The following is a 17,848-nucleotide window of genomic DNA, read 5'->3' on the forward strand; positions in this document are numbered from 1 at the left end:
TTTTTCATTGTTTACCCTTTTTGAATAGGGAGATTAACAGTGCTCACAAAGTAGTCCAAGGAGACATGGAAGCTGCCATCTGATACATTTAATAATTATAAATGTGAATCATTAAAACAAAAGGGGAAAAACATCATAAATGTTATGTTTATAATGCCATTTATAGTGAGAATTACAAGAAAGCCAGGCACATACTAAATGTTCAGTTTGTATCATCTCAAACCCAAATCTGAGAGCTGCTTCCTAATTGCCTGATTGCCTTAGAAGGCGTGTTGGGTAAGGAAGGAATGATATTCTTCACACAGAGGTTTATTTCCTAGTAATGGCCATAGACATCTCTGGCTGCCTTTGTGAAATGGTTTTCAGGCTTTTCTAGGTGATCTATAAACTCCTCTCTGAATTGTGCCTTATATTTAATAGCATTTTTCTCTGGCTTAATTCCCCACTAAGAAACAAAATGCTTAAAATGGCTCAACTTTTCCCAAATTGATTGTAGGTATGCACACAAAACGACTGTATAAATGTGTATTCAGTGCATTAGTAAGCCGAATTTTGTGTAAACAAAATCCAAAAGCCATAGGCAAAGGAAGTTTTAGATTATAACAGACCCATGAGATGTTACTACAGAAAGTGTCACATGTATTTTGTGGGGCCAATGAATTCATCCTGAGGTTTAACTACAGATTTGTGGGCATTTCATGTTTAAAAAATTTTTTTAATAAATTTCATAAATTAACATTTGAGATTTTTCTGAAAATTTAAAAGTGAAGGCACATGTATAGATTCAGGCTGCCTACCTCGTATTTACCGTTCTGCATTTACTTAAGTTCAGGAGGGTGTGAATAAATGCACAGTATAGGATTTTACTGTTACGGGTATTTTCCACAAAATGGGGGAGAGGAAGTTTTTTCTTTTTTCAAATAGGGCATTTTTAGTACTTAAAAAGAAGGGAAGCTGACCAATAAACCCCTAACAGGAGGTACACTGCTATCATTTGCCAAGTCTTTTGTGCAGTCAGACTGGTCTAGTATACAGGATTTTCCCAACTTCTGCTGGATCCTTGAGAAGGCCTATAAATAAGACCATTTGTTTGGTCTCAAGATGACTTGCATTTGCAAACTGAAGAATGTTCCAATAGAAGTTTCATGGTGACGCACCAATCTGCAAACTGGCTCAGCCAGTAGTCAAAACAAGTCACTACAAGATCTGGGTAGCTGAAGACTTTGAATGGGTCAGATTATCCTACGTCTAATTTGGCACAGATAAGTTTGGGCTATAAATATGCAGCCTTCCTTTGTATTCTCAACTTGAATGGGCCAGAGGAAATAAGGAAAATGTGTGTGAACCTATTGGTGATTCAGAAACATGAGAATACTGGGACTACACTGAAATTCACTTATTTATGCTGAGGCATTCTTTTTTATTAAATGAGCAGCAGTTCACTTAGATCAAAAAATAGCCTATGTGGTTTGTTCTTTTTTCTGCTTTTATTGAGATATTGACATACGATGTAAGTTTAAGATGTGCAAATGTGATGATTTGATACATGCATACATTTTAAAATGATTACTGAAATAAGGTTCATCAACACCTACATCCCCTCGTATACTTACTGTGTGTGTCTGTGGGTCTCTGTGTGTGTGTTGGAAACATTTAAAATCTACTTTAACAGTTTCAAGTAAGTAATACAGTACTGTTCATTATAATCAGTTCAGTTCAATTCATCACCATAGGATATATTAGATCCCCAAAACTTACTCTTCTTATAGCTTTACCCTTTGACCAACGTTTCCCCATTTCACTCACTCCCCCAACCTGGCAACCACTATTCTACTCTCTCTTTCTACGAGTTCAGCTTCTTTTAATACTACATATAAGTGATACGTGTTTATCATACACATATCACTGTATATCTTACTCTGTCTCATTTACTTCACTTAGCATAATGCCCTCAAGGTCCATCCATGTGGTCACAAAAGCAGTATTTCCTTCTATTTTGTGGCTGAATGATATTCTACTTTGTATATGTCACATTTCCTTTATCCATTCATCTGTGTCGATAATATTGTCAATACCCAACTTAGGTTGTCCCCTTATCTTGGCTATTATATATAATGCTGCAGTTAATACAAGGTGCAGTTGTATCTTGAAGATTGTGATTTCCTTTTTTCAGATATATACCCAGAAGTGGGATTACTAGATCACATGGCAGTTTTATTTTCAATTTTTGAAAAGCCTCCATACTGTTTTTCATAGTGGCTGTGTCAGTTTACATTCCTACCAGCAGTGCACAGGGGTTCGTTTTTCTCCACAGACTCACCAGCATTTATTTGTTGTCTTTTTGTTTTGAGAACAGCTATTCTGACAGGTGTGGGGTGATAGTTCGTTATAGTTTTGATTGGTATTTCTTTGTTGATTAATGATGTTGAGCATCTTTTCATGTACCTGCTGGCTATTTATATGTCTTCTTTGGAAAAATGCCTTTGTCCTCTGCCTATTTTTAATCAAATTATTTGGGGTCTTTGCTATTTTTTTATGCATCCCTTCTGTATTTTGAATAGTAACCCCTTATCACATAGATGGTTTGCAAATATTTTCTTTCACTGTATAGATTGTCTATACATTTTGCTATGGAGCAGCTTTTTAGTTTGCTAAAGTGTCACTGTTTTGTCTTGTCTGTTTTGCTTTTGTTCTTTATGCTTTTGGTGTCATATTCCAAAAAATCATTGCCAAGACCAATATCAAGGAACTTTTCCTCTATATTCCCTTCTAGGATTTTTACAGTTTCGGGTCTTTAGTCCATTTCAAGTTCTTTGTTGTGAGTGTTCTAAGATAAGGGCCCAGCTTCGTTCTTTTGTATGTGAATATCCAGTTTCTCAACACCATTTATTGAAGAAATTGTCCTTTCCACATTGAATACACTTGGCTCCCTTGTCAAGTATTATTTGGCCATATGTGCGAGGGTCTATTTCTCAGCTCTCAACTCTGATCCATTGGTCTGTATGTATGTGTTTTTATGCCAGTGCCATACTGTTTTGATTACTGCAGTTTTATAATTTGAATTCAGGAATCGTGATGCCTCTGACTTTGTTCTGCCTTCTCAGAATTGCTTTGGTTATTTGGGGCTTCTGTGGTTTCTTACAGATTTTAGGATTTCTGTGAAAAATTTTTCCATTGGAATTTTAATAGGGATTGCATAAAATATATAGATGACTTAAATAGTATAGATATGTTAACAATATTAAATCTCCCAGTCCAAATACACAAGAGATTTCCATCTGTTTTCTTCAGTTTCTTTCATAAAGGTCTTATAATTTCTACACTGTCTTGTAATTTGTTCTTTAGTTACTATATAAGTGGTTAAATTAGTCTGAACATTTGTAATTATGGAAATTGAGTCATTTATCAGCATTGAGCTCTGGGAAAGATAGACACTTACAGGGAACCTGGTTTTCATAGGAGTTTGTGTGTGTAATTCAGGAGTCTCAAACCTAAGTGCCTGCAAGAGATTCAGGTAACATAACCTGCCACAGCCAAGGAAGAAGCTGTTTTCTGCCCCTTGCCAATTAATGCCAGTTGTTCCAAATTCTACGAGAATTGTATTATAAAACTTTCCTAATTAAAAAAACAAATGTTGGCAAGCAGTTCAAAATTTTCAGAAGCTGTGATCCAAGCAGAACAGATCTAGAAGCTGCTTTAACCTGCAAGCCACCTCTTTGTGCATTTTACCATTTCACAATAAATGAGCGACAGTTCTGCAAATGTCTCCAAACGATAACCTCAGCGTACCCCATCCCCTCTAGTCACCAGCACCGAGAAGCAGGACTTCTCCTAAGGTCACATCGATCACTGTAGTTGTTCTTCTAAAATGGACAGTTTCCTCCTGCTAGAGATTTGATTTGATGGTGTCAGCATATGAGGTTCCCATCACCTCATGACATGTCTCCTTTCAGGCCTGATGGAATTGGAACTGTGACTGTTGAAGAAAAGGAGCGTTTTGAAGAAATCAAGGAAAGGCTCCGAGTTCTGTTGGAAAATCAGATTACACATTTTAGGTAAGGATCTGGGGTTAAAGGGCTTTTTAGGAAGATGAGCCTGGGGAGGGGCAAATTAAGGGCTTGATTTTCTAAAACTATAAATCTATCAGAGACACACTGGATATTTAAAAACATCTGAATGAGGACTTATTGTATGGCATAGAGAACTAAGCTCAATATTTTATAATAACCTATAAGTGAAACGAATCTGAGAAAAATATATATATATGAAACTGAACCACTTTGCTGTATACGTGATACTAGTACAATGTTGAAAACCAGCTGTACTTAAAAAAAAAAAAACTTGAAATAACGAATGAAAAAGCCAACCAAGACAGAGTTTGCTGATATTCAGGAGACTTAGAAATCTTAAGGTCATTTTATTTCCACTAAAAGAACAAAGCCCTCCTTGTGTAAGCTGTCCTGCTCCCTTTGTATCATGAGGAAGTGTCTTGAAAGGTTTATGATGCCCGAAATAGTCACTAGAACTATCTGTATCATCAAAACCCTCCTGGACAGGGACTCCCCTGATGGTACAGCGTTTGAGATGTAGGCTTTCACTGCTGTGGGCCCAGGTTCAATCCCTGGTTGGGGAACTAAAATCCCACAGACCGTGTGATGCAGCAAAAACACATAAAATCTGTGTGTGATACACATTAAAAAAAAAAAAAAAAAAAAAACAACCCTGGATAAATCCTTACTGGTTGTACACTCTATGTAAGGCGCATTGCCAGTAACAAAAGATCAAATAGCAATGAAAAACTACAATCAAGGCAAGACAATTAGCAGAATCATGAATCTGCTCAAAATACACTCTTGTATTTCCTATCTTAATCCTCTAGGGATTTAGGTGTATTTGAAGTTTAGCTTGTTTGAACTAAAACTATTTCTTAATGCCAGTCTCAATAATTATATATAAGGTCACAATTGAGCTAGCAAAGGGTTCTCCTTCACAATAGAAATCTAAACAGAACCTTATGTCATCACTGGAAATATTCTTTTCTGTTGCAGACATTTGCAGAGTCTCTCTTTAGTCATTATTCACACATACACATATATATACATTATATACACACATATATGGTGTGAATTCAGATTAACATAACACAACGTGACAAAATAAAAAGCATTCTCTGTTCCTCAGAGAGAGTTGCCATAGGAATCAAGTTATAGCATATTTCATGCTAAAATGCAATCAATTCGGCAACCTGAACATTTTTCTGTCTGTTTTAGGTATTGCTTTCCATTTGGTCGACCTGAAGGTGCTTTGAAAGCTACCCTCTCACTCTTGGAAAGGGTAAGAATGGAAGTAAAAGACAGGTGACATGTACGCAGAGACATGAACATCATCGTGGTGGTTGAATGACCTAGTTTCTCATTTTTAGAAGATTTTTTTTTTACCTTTCATCAAATATCAGAATAAATATGAGAAAACTGCCAGCCTCTCAAATAGTTAAGATATACTGATGATATGCTCCTAACCTTTCCATGAATCACGGACAGGCTTTGACAGCCCAACTGTGCACTGGAATTTTTTATTTTGACTCTAACCGTGGTGCTTGATCAATATTAAGTTGCAAAGAGGCATTCACAATTAATTTTAAACTGAATTATTTAAGTATAAATGGGTAACACATATCATTGAACCATTTTAAGAACCTTGTTTTTCCACCTGTAGGTCTTGATGAAAGACATTGTAACCCCAGTGCCACAAGAGGAGGTAAAAGCAGTCATCCGTAAATGTCTAGAGCAAGCTGCTTTAGTCAACTATTCTCGACTGTCAGAGTATGCCAAAATCGAAGGTAAGACCCCCTTCTGCCCCCAGTTTTTAATTTAAATTTTGGTATGCCTCCCTGGGGACGTCTTTCTCTTTCCTGACAGGCACCAGAAAATAGTGGCCCATCTCTGTATTTAAGCTGAAAGTTGAAAACACTTGAAATGTGATAGCTTCCTCGGCTGTGGCCACATAAATGAATTCAAGAACAGGGGCTCAGGAAACAGTCTTTGTAGAAAAAGATGTTGAATATAGGATGTTATAGGACAACTAAGATCCTTCTAAGAGTTGGTGTTGGCCCTAACTTTGCTCTGTGGCTAATGTTTTTCTATAAAAGAGCTCTGTAGGATGGCTACCTTCTTTAAATAGAGGAAAACTAAACAGTTTGTTATCCACTGTTGATTGCGTTGCAAGTAAAACAAGAATTGAATAAAGCAACATCAAGATTTTGCTTAACTCTTTCTTGCCCCTTGAACATATCTTGTCTCTTGGTAGCTTTTCAAACTTGATGGCAGGTTAGTGTTCCACTGTCTCTGATGGCTCCTGGTTTGTTATAGATCTTGTTCAATCTTGTTACTCCAAACCTAGGATGGTTGTTATCACTCCCCTTTCAGGTTTTAGGGATGTGGTCACTAATGACCAAGTAATCGTCCAAAGGCACTTTGAGTCCACCCTACTTGAGAAGATATGGTTCTTTGGGACCTGTTTGTTTGCAAAGGTATTAATTACTTTTCATTGTTACCCTGTTGGCTGCTATAGGGTGATTTGAAAACCACACCCAACTTGACCCGTGGTGTAAGTGTATAAATGTGGAAGTTCTGTGTGCAAAACTCAGTGTGTCCGCATTCTGGAATCCGATGTTCTCTCCCTTGTGAAACACCCAATCAATCCAGCAAATACTCGTTGTCTGCCTTCAGGACATGACTGGAAAAAAAAAAAAAAAAGAGAGAGAGACCTAATTAACTACTAAAGCCCCATCACTTACCCTGCCAAAGTTCTTGTTTCCTTAGAGAATTAGGTTAAGATCATGTCAAATTCGCAGTGTTCTGTACATTCCATGTCCTCCCTCTCTCAATTTTGTCTGTCTGACAATGCAAATTGTGTACCAGTGGTAATGAATTCGTTGTTATGCATCCAGGGAGAAACACTTAAGAATTGGGCACTAAAAGGATGATCAACTCTTGACTTGGTAATGAGTGACAAAAATAGAGGAACAAGTAGACTGTTAAAGGGCTATATTAGCAAATAATGATTCCAGCATTTACATTGCCAGGACACAATGATTGGTTGTATTTGTTAAAGTCAGCTGGGGACCTAATAATTCTAGGCCAGGCCAGAGATGGGATGGGATCAAGAAACGTTCGGTTGCCATGTCCGCTGACTCGTACGTAGGTCTTGGTCTAGCTATGACTAGTCTTTTGGTAAGATCTGCTCTCTTCTTTCAGATAAATAATATCCAAAAACAAACTTTAAGATCTGTAAGTAAAAATGCATTCGTTTCCAAAGTAGATCAGCTGGTCTGTAATTTCCTTTTGTGCCTCAATTCTTCTTGGTTGTGTTAATTATCTTTTGCACTGTGACTTTTAGGTCTGGGGATTCTTTGAAGAAATCAGTCTTTTTTTTCCAACTCTCTTGTCAGAGAAGTACCTCATTCCACACTACCTGCTCTCTTCCGCTTCTCTCCTTCCTTGTCCGTGATTGGCTCAGCCACTTTTTGACTTTACCTCTGCAAAAGTGGCTGTGACGCCAATTTCAAAGCATGCTGGGATTGTTAATTCAGACAACCCAACATCCTCTGGCTGCATGTATCAGGTTTTCTTTCATGAACATAGTCCACCATAGGCTGAGACATGGCAGCTTTAAAGATATTACTACCAGTCAACTTTCTTTTACAAGGTTCTGATCCTACCCCCAGAAAAGAAATCTTGACATTTGCGCTTCTCTGTGACCATTAATAGCTTAGTTCCCTGAGAATGTTGGAAAGAAGTTATAGTAATATTGCCGGAGACTATGTTTATGAAGAAATACCTCAAGAGCCTTAGATACTAAAGTCTGAAATCCTTAGTATCTTGGAGCCTTCAATCAATGAAATCCTGTTTCCCTTTATTCATGATGTTTTCGGTCATTGTATTCTTGCAAATAATTCTAAAGAGACGTGTAAAATCACGGTCACAATCTCTCTCGTGACTCACGGCATGCTGAATGGTTAATCCAGTAGATCTCCAATTTTGATACTCCTTTTTTCTTTTATCCTGTGTTTATCCCAAAATATTCTGTGGCTATTTTCCTTTGAGCTAATGTAACGTTTTCCTCTAACCTGTGACCTTTAACCTCTTGACCTCTGACCTAAGCCTCTTGCATGCCCAAATCCTCTTTTATAGGGAAAAAGAGAGAAATGTATGAGCATCCTGTCTTCTGCTTGGCCTCCCAAGTGATGGATTTAACCATTCGTGAGTACCTACCACCTCCTCGCCATGCTGTCTTCACTCTTTCTGTTTTCATTATTTCAAGAAAATCCAGATCCAAATCAACTCACTCTCCTTGCTTCAAGTTTTTTAGCATTGGCTTGTCTGTTGATTCTGTCTGTGAAACCCAGTGTGAGAAGTCCAGTCACTTTTTATCAGCCTAACACAGGTTAGACAATTAAGCCATTTGTTTGTGATAAACTCAGATTTGTCTGTAAGTTTTTCAGTTATTCTCTGTCTGTGACCTGAATGCATTTTTACTTTGCTTGTGTGTAACCCCAGTTTGTAAAGTGCTTGTCACTGGTACACAATCAAAAGATAGCAGCTAGGCGGGGAGCCGTGTGTTAGGTGTCAGGAAAAGGACAGTTGGGGCAAAACCGTGCTTTCTTTTCCATGTTTAAGATGTCAAACTGTTGTGGGTAGAAGATCGCACAAGTGGTCCCTTCTATGTAAAATGAGCTCTTATATGCCTCCTGTCTGTTCTCGCGCAAGCTGGGAAGCTTTTCCTTGTTCTTTCTGAAGATTTGAACTTGTCCTCGTCCTCTAAGCTCTGGCTAGAACATATGACTTAATTGTCACTTGGAGAGTTCATGTATGTTTCATAGCTTGATTTCACATTAAAACTTAATTTCACTAATTTTCTATTTGTGCAGCGTTTTTCACCTCTGTGAAGGAGCCTTTTTTGGCTGGCCCCCACACTTCCGGGCGGTGGGAACTCAAGGGCAACTTTTTCTTTCCAATATCATGTATCACACATAAGTGGGGGGCATTTTGGTTCACTTGCTCATTAATCCTGCATATGTGTTCTTGTTTCTCTCTCTCTTCTCTCCTTGTTGTGCTTTCTCTTTCAAATAGAGAATCAAAAGGACGCAGGTGAACCCACTGTCTATGCATTGTAAACTGTCAGGACTGTTGAGTTACATTGAGTTTTTGTTTCTGTTTTTGTTTCTTAATAGCTCCTTAACATATGTACTCCCAAAGACTGATGTGGGGTTGCAATGGTACTTAAGGAGTTAATTTGTGCTGTCTCACTATATCCCTTACCCACGAGATGTTGACCTCTGTAGAGCAGACTTTCTGTAAAGGCATAAGCTTTGAAGGGACAGAACTATGGTTTGCTGTGGAGCTTCATTTCATCTTTGGCTTCAAGGACTCCAGTGATTTGGCCTCATGTACTTTTTTTTGTTTTTAAAGTGACTGAAGCAAACTAATCTTCCTTTTTGTTTTTCATTTCTTTTTCCTGTTTTCTGCTCTATGGAGAAGTTTGTGTTCTTTGATGAATGTTTATCAGCCAAGGCAGAGAGGAATCGTCTCTGTGTTGTTCTTGTATGTACCATGTGATGGGGCAGGATGCACACGCAGGTGGCTAAACGGGGGCCATTGCTAGGAGTTTCATGAGAGGAAAGCCCTTAAAAGTTTTCTGGCTATGGCAGTTTTCTTCTTGTTTGGTTCCCAAACTTCTGAGTCTATTTTGAGGAAAGCTTGAAAAAATATATAGTATGGATCAGGGTTTTAAGGTCTAAAGACTTCTCCAAAGATAATTATCATTTGAGTAAAGTTGAATGTGTTTCAGATCAGTTCGGAAAGCATTTTTGAGCACATGCCAAGCACTAGGCTAGTAATAAGTATTTGAAGACTCACAAACCTATGTTCAAGGCATACGAGCTTTTCTCTCCCTGGAAGGGAAGATGTTCATTTATCCATTCACTCATTCATTCATTCGACAGGTGCTTAGTGGGAGCCTGCCATGTGCCAGGTACAGTGGTAAAACCAGGGACTGCGTAAACAAGAAGAAACAGCTGATACCCTCATAGAGCATATGTGTCAATGGGTAATTAAATGTAAATTACAAATTCTGTACTCAGCAACACTAATGGGTAGAGTTGTGTGTAAGAGGGCATTGTTGGAAAGCCAAAGAAGTCTTTGCAAGGATGGCAAGTTTGAACTGCATCTTGAAAGATGAATTAGAATCAGTGAAAATGAGATGGGATGGGAAAGTGGAGAGGCTTCCTAGCTAAAGAGAGTAATATGTGCAAATACATAAAACCATAGCATTAATAAAAATAGCTAAAGCTTATTCAGTGTGTATTACATGCCAGCTATGACTCTTAAGTAATTTATATGTATTCACTCATTTAAACCTCAAAATCTCTTATGAGATAGCTACTACTGTAATAATAGTATGCAGAGGTTAAATAATATGTTCCTGGAAGTCTAAGTGCAGAGCGAGAGTCTGAGGCCAGGCAGAGGCCATACTCTGAACTACTCTGTACCTCAGTGTGGTTGTACAACAGGCTGAAGTAACAGCAGGAGTAGGCACCGGTGATGGCAACGGAGGCGGCAGATGCGGTCTCTCTGTCCCTTCATAACACAGAGTTCAGATGGTCTCTCAGGGTCCGTGGGTGCTTCACCTGGCATCTGTACCAATTTTTGCAGACAATTTTCACAAGAAAAATTCTACATGTCTCCCATCCAAAGGTGACAGAGAGCCAATAAGGCTCTTTAAGCAAGAGGGCAGCTTGGTGATTTGCACTCCAGAAAAGCCATACCAGCAGAGATAGAGGAAAAAAGATTGAGGAAGAGGGAGAAGGTAAAAGTGGACCCAAAAGTTAAGATCAAAGCGGAGTTGGGGTTGAAGCTTGGTACATCCGAGGCCCCTTCTAGGCAAAGTAGATTTCAGCTGTAATCAAAACCATAATCACTTCTTTCCTGATCTTTACATCTTTTATTTTTACCCTCCCCCTACCTTTTCAGTTTCCTTAGAGGGAACAAAGTGTGAATACATGGATAGGTGTGCAAAACTAACTGTGTGGAGGTGGCCAGGCACAACTGGAGGTATCCATACAAAAATTGAGGTGCAAACAGCTGCTGAAGCCTGCAGTCAGACTGTGCTTTGCGAGGCTCTGGGACTCTACAGATGGCATTTTGGTGGACTTATGCTTACTGTCTGGGAGCATTATTAGAAATTGCATGTTCAGTTTAATTACAGTATCTAAAAAAAAAAAAGAGAGAGAGATGTAAAAGGCTGTTACTCTATGAAAGAAAAGCTGTGACTCCTGCAAATGAATTCTATTATTTTAAATACATTTCCATTTAAACCGTCACACATTCTGAACCCAGCAAATCTCTGAGAAAGTCTACACCCCTGTTGCTGGTTTGCCTCAGTTCTCAGCTAAATACTTGTATAATTTTTCCTTCAAATACAGCAAAGATTTGCAAAATAGATACATCTATAGCCAGACAGACAGACAGCCTACCCATGGGCCCAAGCACCGTGCTAAGGACTTAATAAGAAGGATCTGATTCATTTGTTACCTTAGTCCCATCTAGAATGTTTCATTACTGCCCTTCTTACAGTTGAGGAGGCCGAGATTTGGAAAGGATAAATGACATTCTTCAGCAGGATTTGAACCCATCTCATTCTAAATTCAAACACCATGCCTTTTTTTTTTCCCCCTTTTATTGTGGGGGAGGGGTGTCGTTCCTCCATTCAGCCTTTCCAGCCAGCATGATAGCAATTGGATATTACCCTTTCACTCAGTGGATAAATTCAAAATTACTTACATCTTTTATTTCAGGAAAACCACCAAAGTCAGAGCAGTCTTCTGGGCCCAGATCACTGCCAAAATCTTTCCCCTGTGAAGTCTTCCTGAGGGCAGTGAGATCCCCTGAGATTGTCAGAGAACTGAGGATTTTTCTTTTCTTCCCAAATGACAGAAACCTTCTAGAGCAAGTCAAATTTATCCAAAGGACTTTCAGGCAGATTCTGTAGTAGTGGGGTTCTGTATCTTTCCCTGTCTCTATCAAGTCTTATAGGTCTGAGTCCAGTTGGAGAAGAAAAAAGAGACAAGCAAGCTTGTGACACTCAACAGTGCACAATATGGAGCCGCTCCCCCAAGAGACCAGTGGGGGCAAATCCCATCTCAGCAAGATCCAGGCCATCCTAAATTCCTAAAACAAGGCCTATCTAACACTTCCTGTCGTAAACACTGGGGAGTAAATGTTTATCTTTTCATCTTTCTTGTTTCAGTGATACATAAACCAGGGTTTCCAAGCCAGAATTATCCTGTAGACTAATATCTCATCTATACTTCATGAAGAGTGAGGAGGACAGGGAGAAACATGTTTCAAACACTCTCACCAAGGAAGATCCTGGAGGAAGAGAGGATGTGTTAAAAATATGCCATGAATCAATAAATATGAAACTGACATCTCTTCTCCCAGAACAAAAAGACATGCTGCCGATCACGATAACAACTGTCATTTATTGAGAATTTAGTATGTGCTAAGTAGATACATGCATATCTCATTTAATTTTCACAACAATTCTATAAGTATTTTGTTGCCATATTTCATTGAATCTAAAAGCCATCAATTATAAAATGCACCATTAATTTATGTAATCCTAAGAATAAAATAATGCTGCCAACTAAATTGTGACACACCATCAAATGTAAGATGCATCCAATTTCAGAAATGTTAAAATGTGCCTCTTACACTCCATGAAATAAAAAAATCACTGTTGTCTGTAGAAATGCAGAGAAATGAAACCGAGAGATGTTAAGTAACTTGCCCAAGGTCACACAGCTGGTTAGTTGTAGAGACAGAATTTGAACATGAACCTAATTCCAAGCCCAAACTTTCAACTTCTGTACTATGAAAGACTTGTGATTGTTAGTGATAAAATTAGAAGAGGTTTCTCAATCACTTAATCCCAAACCACCATTTGACAGATGGGGAGACCAAGGTATAGAGAAAAGAAGCCAGTTTCAAAATAAAATGGGCAAGTGAGCAACTCTTGTCTGGGGTCCTGCACACTCTTTAGGGCCTTCACCCACCCCCCACACTGACACCCGCCACCACCACCAGGCTGCCATGTCTTTCAGCCAAGAGATACTCTCCCCACTCACAATCTAGTAACTGGTTTCTAGTGTGACAGTTGAGGGATTCCAGAGTCCACATACCAGAATCCTAAATGGGCAGCTCCAAGAATACAGTCTCCCACGACCAGCGTGAACACTCAGGATCTGTTATGTCAAAAACTTATATCACACAGTCTTGGCTCCAATTAGTTTTTAACCTATTTAAGTCTCACTTTTGTTTTCTGTGCGTGCGTACTAAGTTGCTTTAGTCATTTGCGACCCTGTGGACCATAGCCCACCAGGCTTCTCCATCTGTGGGATTCTGCAGTCAAGAATACTGGAATGGGTTGCCATTTCCTGCACCAGGTATCTTCCCAACCCAGGAATCAAACCTGCATCTCTCTTATGCTTCCTGCACTGGCAGGCAGATTCTTTAGCGCCACCTGGGAAGCCCCTTTGTTTTCTGTAAAAGGGGCTAATAATGTTTCCTCCTCTCAAAGGGTTGTTGCAAAGATTTAAACATATATTTCCAACAGAGCTCTTAACACAGTGCCTGGTACATAATAAGCCCTCATTGCTGCTAAGTCACTTCAGTCGTGTTCGACTCTGTGCGACCCCATAGATGGCAGCCCACCAGGCTCCCCCGTCCCTGGGATTCTCCAGGCAAGAACACTGGAGTGGGTTGCCATTTCCTTACTATCTATCTATAGCGACAAAGTTGTGTATTTGTTATTATAAACATAAAATTATGTCATTATTGGTGTATTATTATTTAAAAGGAAACCCCCAAATCCAAATGTACAATATAGACATATTATTTGATTTCAGAAATGGAATAGAAAGCAGTGCTTCTCAAAATTTAATCTTTATACAAATCTCTGGGGATCTTGTTAAAACATACATTCTGATTTGGTAGGTCTAGAGTGGGGCATGGAAATCTGCATTTCTAACACACTGATGATGAAGCCGCTGAGGCAGGGGCTGAGGTTTGAATGTCAGTGAACTATATAGGAAGCAGCCGATTTATCTCTTTATCATAAATTTCAAAAGAAAATGTTATAATATAGTTCTACATATGTTAAATACCCATTGAGTTCCAGGAGCTGGGTCAGGCACCAGAGAAGGGAGCCGTGAGAAAAAACAGCCCAGATCCCTTGCCCTCAGGCAGCTCCCAATAAACTTCTCAGGAAGAGGACAGGCGATAAAACGAGTGATTTCATCTGGAGACTGTGCTGTAGAGGGAGATGCAGGATGCTGCAGGAATGCCACACACAGGGATTTCACCTGGGCTGGGGTCCTTGACACACGGCGGAGGAGGATGTGGTGGGCGCCCAGGGTTGATCCCCCGAGAACTGCCTGGGATGTTCCTCCGCCTTGTTGAAGGCCTACTCGTCATCCATCCAGATGTCCCAGAGTCTGTCCTAGAGCACCTACGACCATATAAGTGAAAGTTTATTTGGGGACTGGGTGAATATTTGATAGTACTATGAAATAAGTAGTCTTACTAGAGCAAGTGTTCGAAAACAACCACCACCACTGTAAATAGCTTAAGCAAGAAAAGGACGTTTTTTGGCCTGTGTAGCTAGGAAATGTGTGGAGGGATTGGACTCAGAAATAAAGGCTTTTAGTGTGTCTTGATCTCTCCAGCTGCTGACAGTCTTCTTTAATGTGATTGTCATGATAGCAGGGGTTGGGGGCAAAATAGCCACAGATAGCATCAGGTTTTTATCCCAGATGCTGAGGCGTGAGGCAAAAAGAGGTTTCCTCTCTATGAAACTGTATACAGTTCCAGAGAACACTCTTATTGGCCAGGCTTGGGTCACGTGTTAGTCCCTGAGCCAATCATAATACCCATGATGACGTGGAGTGTTATGGTTGCCCTGGCTTGGCTCACATGGCTGCTCCTATTTAGGATTCATTGCTTGACATTTCCACTAAAGCCGCATAGAGTGGAAGAGAGGCAATTCTAAGCAAGGCAACTGCACATACAAGAATAGCAGATGTCCACTACTGTATCTCTCCAGAATTGTTTACTTTGCTTAGGTACAACAGCTCAGTCTCAAGGACAAGTCTGACCTTGGATACAAAGATACCAAATTGGAGGGAAAAAAAAAAATATATATATATATATGTATGTATGTGTGTATGCGTGTCTCTCTCTCTCTCTCTCTCTCTATATATATATATATATATATATTTGTGTGTGTGTGTGCATATATATATATCAATAGCATTATTTCTTTCTTGTGGATATAATATATTTTAATTTGAATACAAAGGTTTTTCATTATCTTAAATCACTTTTCATTGCATTAAAATACCTGAAGTTGTTTTCTGGTTTGCAAGTGGAAGTTAACAATGTTTGCTATTCAGCAATTCAGCTGCATGCATTTGCTCCATAACCAGGGGCTTTGGCTAAGAGGTGAAAGTTGCCGGTATAGTTTTTATGCATATTGCAACCACAGAATATTTGGTTTTCCATGAAAGCACACCATTGGGCTGGATCCACTGAGGATTTCCTGCTCTGGACCAGGTACTGTACTAGTCCCTAGAAATACAGAATTCACTGGGTACAGGGAAAGACAAACATGCATATCATTGGCTATTAGTCAAGGACCATAAGAGCTCAAATAGCGGTATCAACAGAAGAGTTGAGTCTTTGTTATGAAGGTATAACTCTTGGGGCTGGGGGAAGCATGGTAGGGAATCTCTTAAGGCTTTTGAGCAAGAGTATGATAGGTTCAGATGTGTGCTGTATGAAGATCACTGTGAATGCTGTGTGAACAATGAACTACAAGGGAGGGAAAGAACTAAAGGCTGGTTTGGAGTCTTTAGCAACCGTTGAGGTGGAGATGACGAGACGTGAGTTGAACATCAACTCTGTCAGCAAGAGTATAGCCACATGATCTCGTACAGTGGGAGGTAAAACCAAAGACACAGTAGAGGTGGATTGGGCAGCCCACGCCACCTATGTCCTTATGGGGAGGAGTCAAAGATGGCTTCAGTAAAAAGAGTAAACAATTCGTGACTGATGTACTGGTCTTTAGTAACATATACTTCATATTGCCCTAAAAATGGAATCTTCTGAAAAGGAGTGATGAAGATACAGGGGATCAAGTATACGTGATGGCCTGCCCCACTGAAGAAGTTACATTGAATTATGACCTTGTTTCAAATGTGTGCTCCGTGGGGCCATTGTTTTAGGTAGGCAGTGTATTCTGGGAAGCATGTTGTGGCTATCTGTTTGGCTTTCTCTTCCCACTCGAGCTTTTATCCAACCCTACCCCCAAATCCCAGTGAATTGCTCCAGGATAGTTATTTTCAGTAATAACGTAATACAAACACTGGCATCTTCAGCAAAACATAAATAGATTGGAACTTGGTTTTAAGAGTTCTTTCCATCAACCATATCCATTTCTCATACGATGTTTCTGGAACTGGCAATTAACTGGCTTGCTGGAGTCAGAGCTGGTCAGGTTATTTAAGGGCTATTGGAGAATCTCTCGCTCCTGGATGCCTCTCTTCCTTTGCTTAGCTGAGCCTGCAGAGGAATTCTCTTTTTTATTTTTCTGCAGTCACATTTAACTCCCTCTCTGGAAGCCAAGCAGATTTAATTGTGTAAACATGAGCAATGGTAATTGGGTAAATGAAGTTGGAAACCAAGGTATGATGTTTTTGTTTTGCTCTGTGAAGGGGAAAAAATAGGGAGCTTGTTTTTCTATGGTGGCAAACCTCACTGTCAGAATTCTGGACAGACAGTTGGCAGGAGGGAATCCCTTTACGAATTTTCATTGAGACCCATTGAGCTGAAATACGTATCTGCTGCCTTGCCGTTATGGATCCGCCCTGGGGCATTTCATTGTTTTGTAAAGTGACTTACGAAGTGGTTTACACAGGTTTTGTTATCTGAGAAAGAATAAATGAGGAGTTTCCCTAAGAATTGCACACTCAGGTAATACACTTTCATTCAGAGAACCAGAAGAGGTGTTACCAGAAATGCTCCCAACTTTGCGCCCTGCTGTAGGTAGAAAAGCAGATTTTAACAAGACATAAAATATGGAATTCCTTTTTATAAAGAAGAGATTAGTAATTGCCTTCCTTTATATAGCTGTCATTTAATACTGATTTTTTTTTAAAAGTCTATTTACATACAATCTTTCCCAAACAAAAGATTTAAATAAGAGGAGACTGGTGAATAGGATATTTTTTTAGTCCTTCATTTCAAACATTGAGGTGAGCCCACAAGAAAAGGATGATATCAACTTTTGCTTTTAAGAGATGGTTTTGCCAGGATATTATATTTATCCTTATTTCTTGTATTTTTATTATTGCTGCTAGAATTCCATTTCCTATAAGCCTGCAGTAAACTTCGTTTTCCCAGTTGAAAAATTCAAGCAAACCAAGAAGCAGACTTGGCAATGTAGTATGTCCCCCTCACCATCCAGCTTGCTTTATAAATGAAAACCATTCGAAAGGACCAGGTCCGAGGTTAATGAGACACTCATTAAAGAGAGAGAATGGCAGAAGCTGATAGTGCTGTGCGCCTGTGTTGAAGGAGAGGCTATTGTTGTAGGATGTTTGCTGTGCTGATATTGTAAGCCACATGACAGATGGGTCAAGTGCTGATTACCGTATTCTAACATTTGGAATAGCAAGTAACATATTTGATAAGCTGGCAAGTTTTTATATATGATTCAACCCACAATATAA

The 17,848-nt window shown here is 39.3% G+C and overlaps 1 protein-coding gene across 19 annotated transcripts in view; it reads left to right on the forward strand.

Annotated features, from left to right (window-relative positions):
• The window catches only part of CADPS (calcium dependent secretion activator), a 471,511-nt gene that overhangs the window by 347,300 nt on the left and 106,363 nt on the right, over positions 1-17,848 (forward strand). For 8 of the 19 annotated variants that reach the window (XM_059879758.1, XM_059879763.1, XM_024982857.2 and 5 more), the window contains 4 exons: positions 3,954-4,055; positions 5,271-5,334; positions 5,716-5,839; positions 8,193-8,261. In XM_059879758.1, the coding sequence (XP_059735741.1) occupies positions 3,954-4,055; positions 5,271-5,334; positions 5,716-5,839; positions 8,193-8,261 (359 nt within the window). 19 annotated transcript variants of the gene reach the window in all.

Source organism: Bos taurus, chromosome 22, assembly GCF_002263795.3.
Source record: "Bos taurus isolate L1 Dominette 01449 registration number 42190680 breed Hereford chromosome 22, ARS-UCD2.0, whole genome shotgun sequence".
Lineage (NCBI taxonomy): Eukaryota > Metazoa > Chordata > Mammalia > Artiodactyla > Bovidae > Bos > Bos taurus.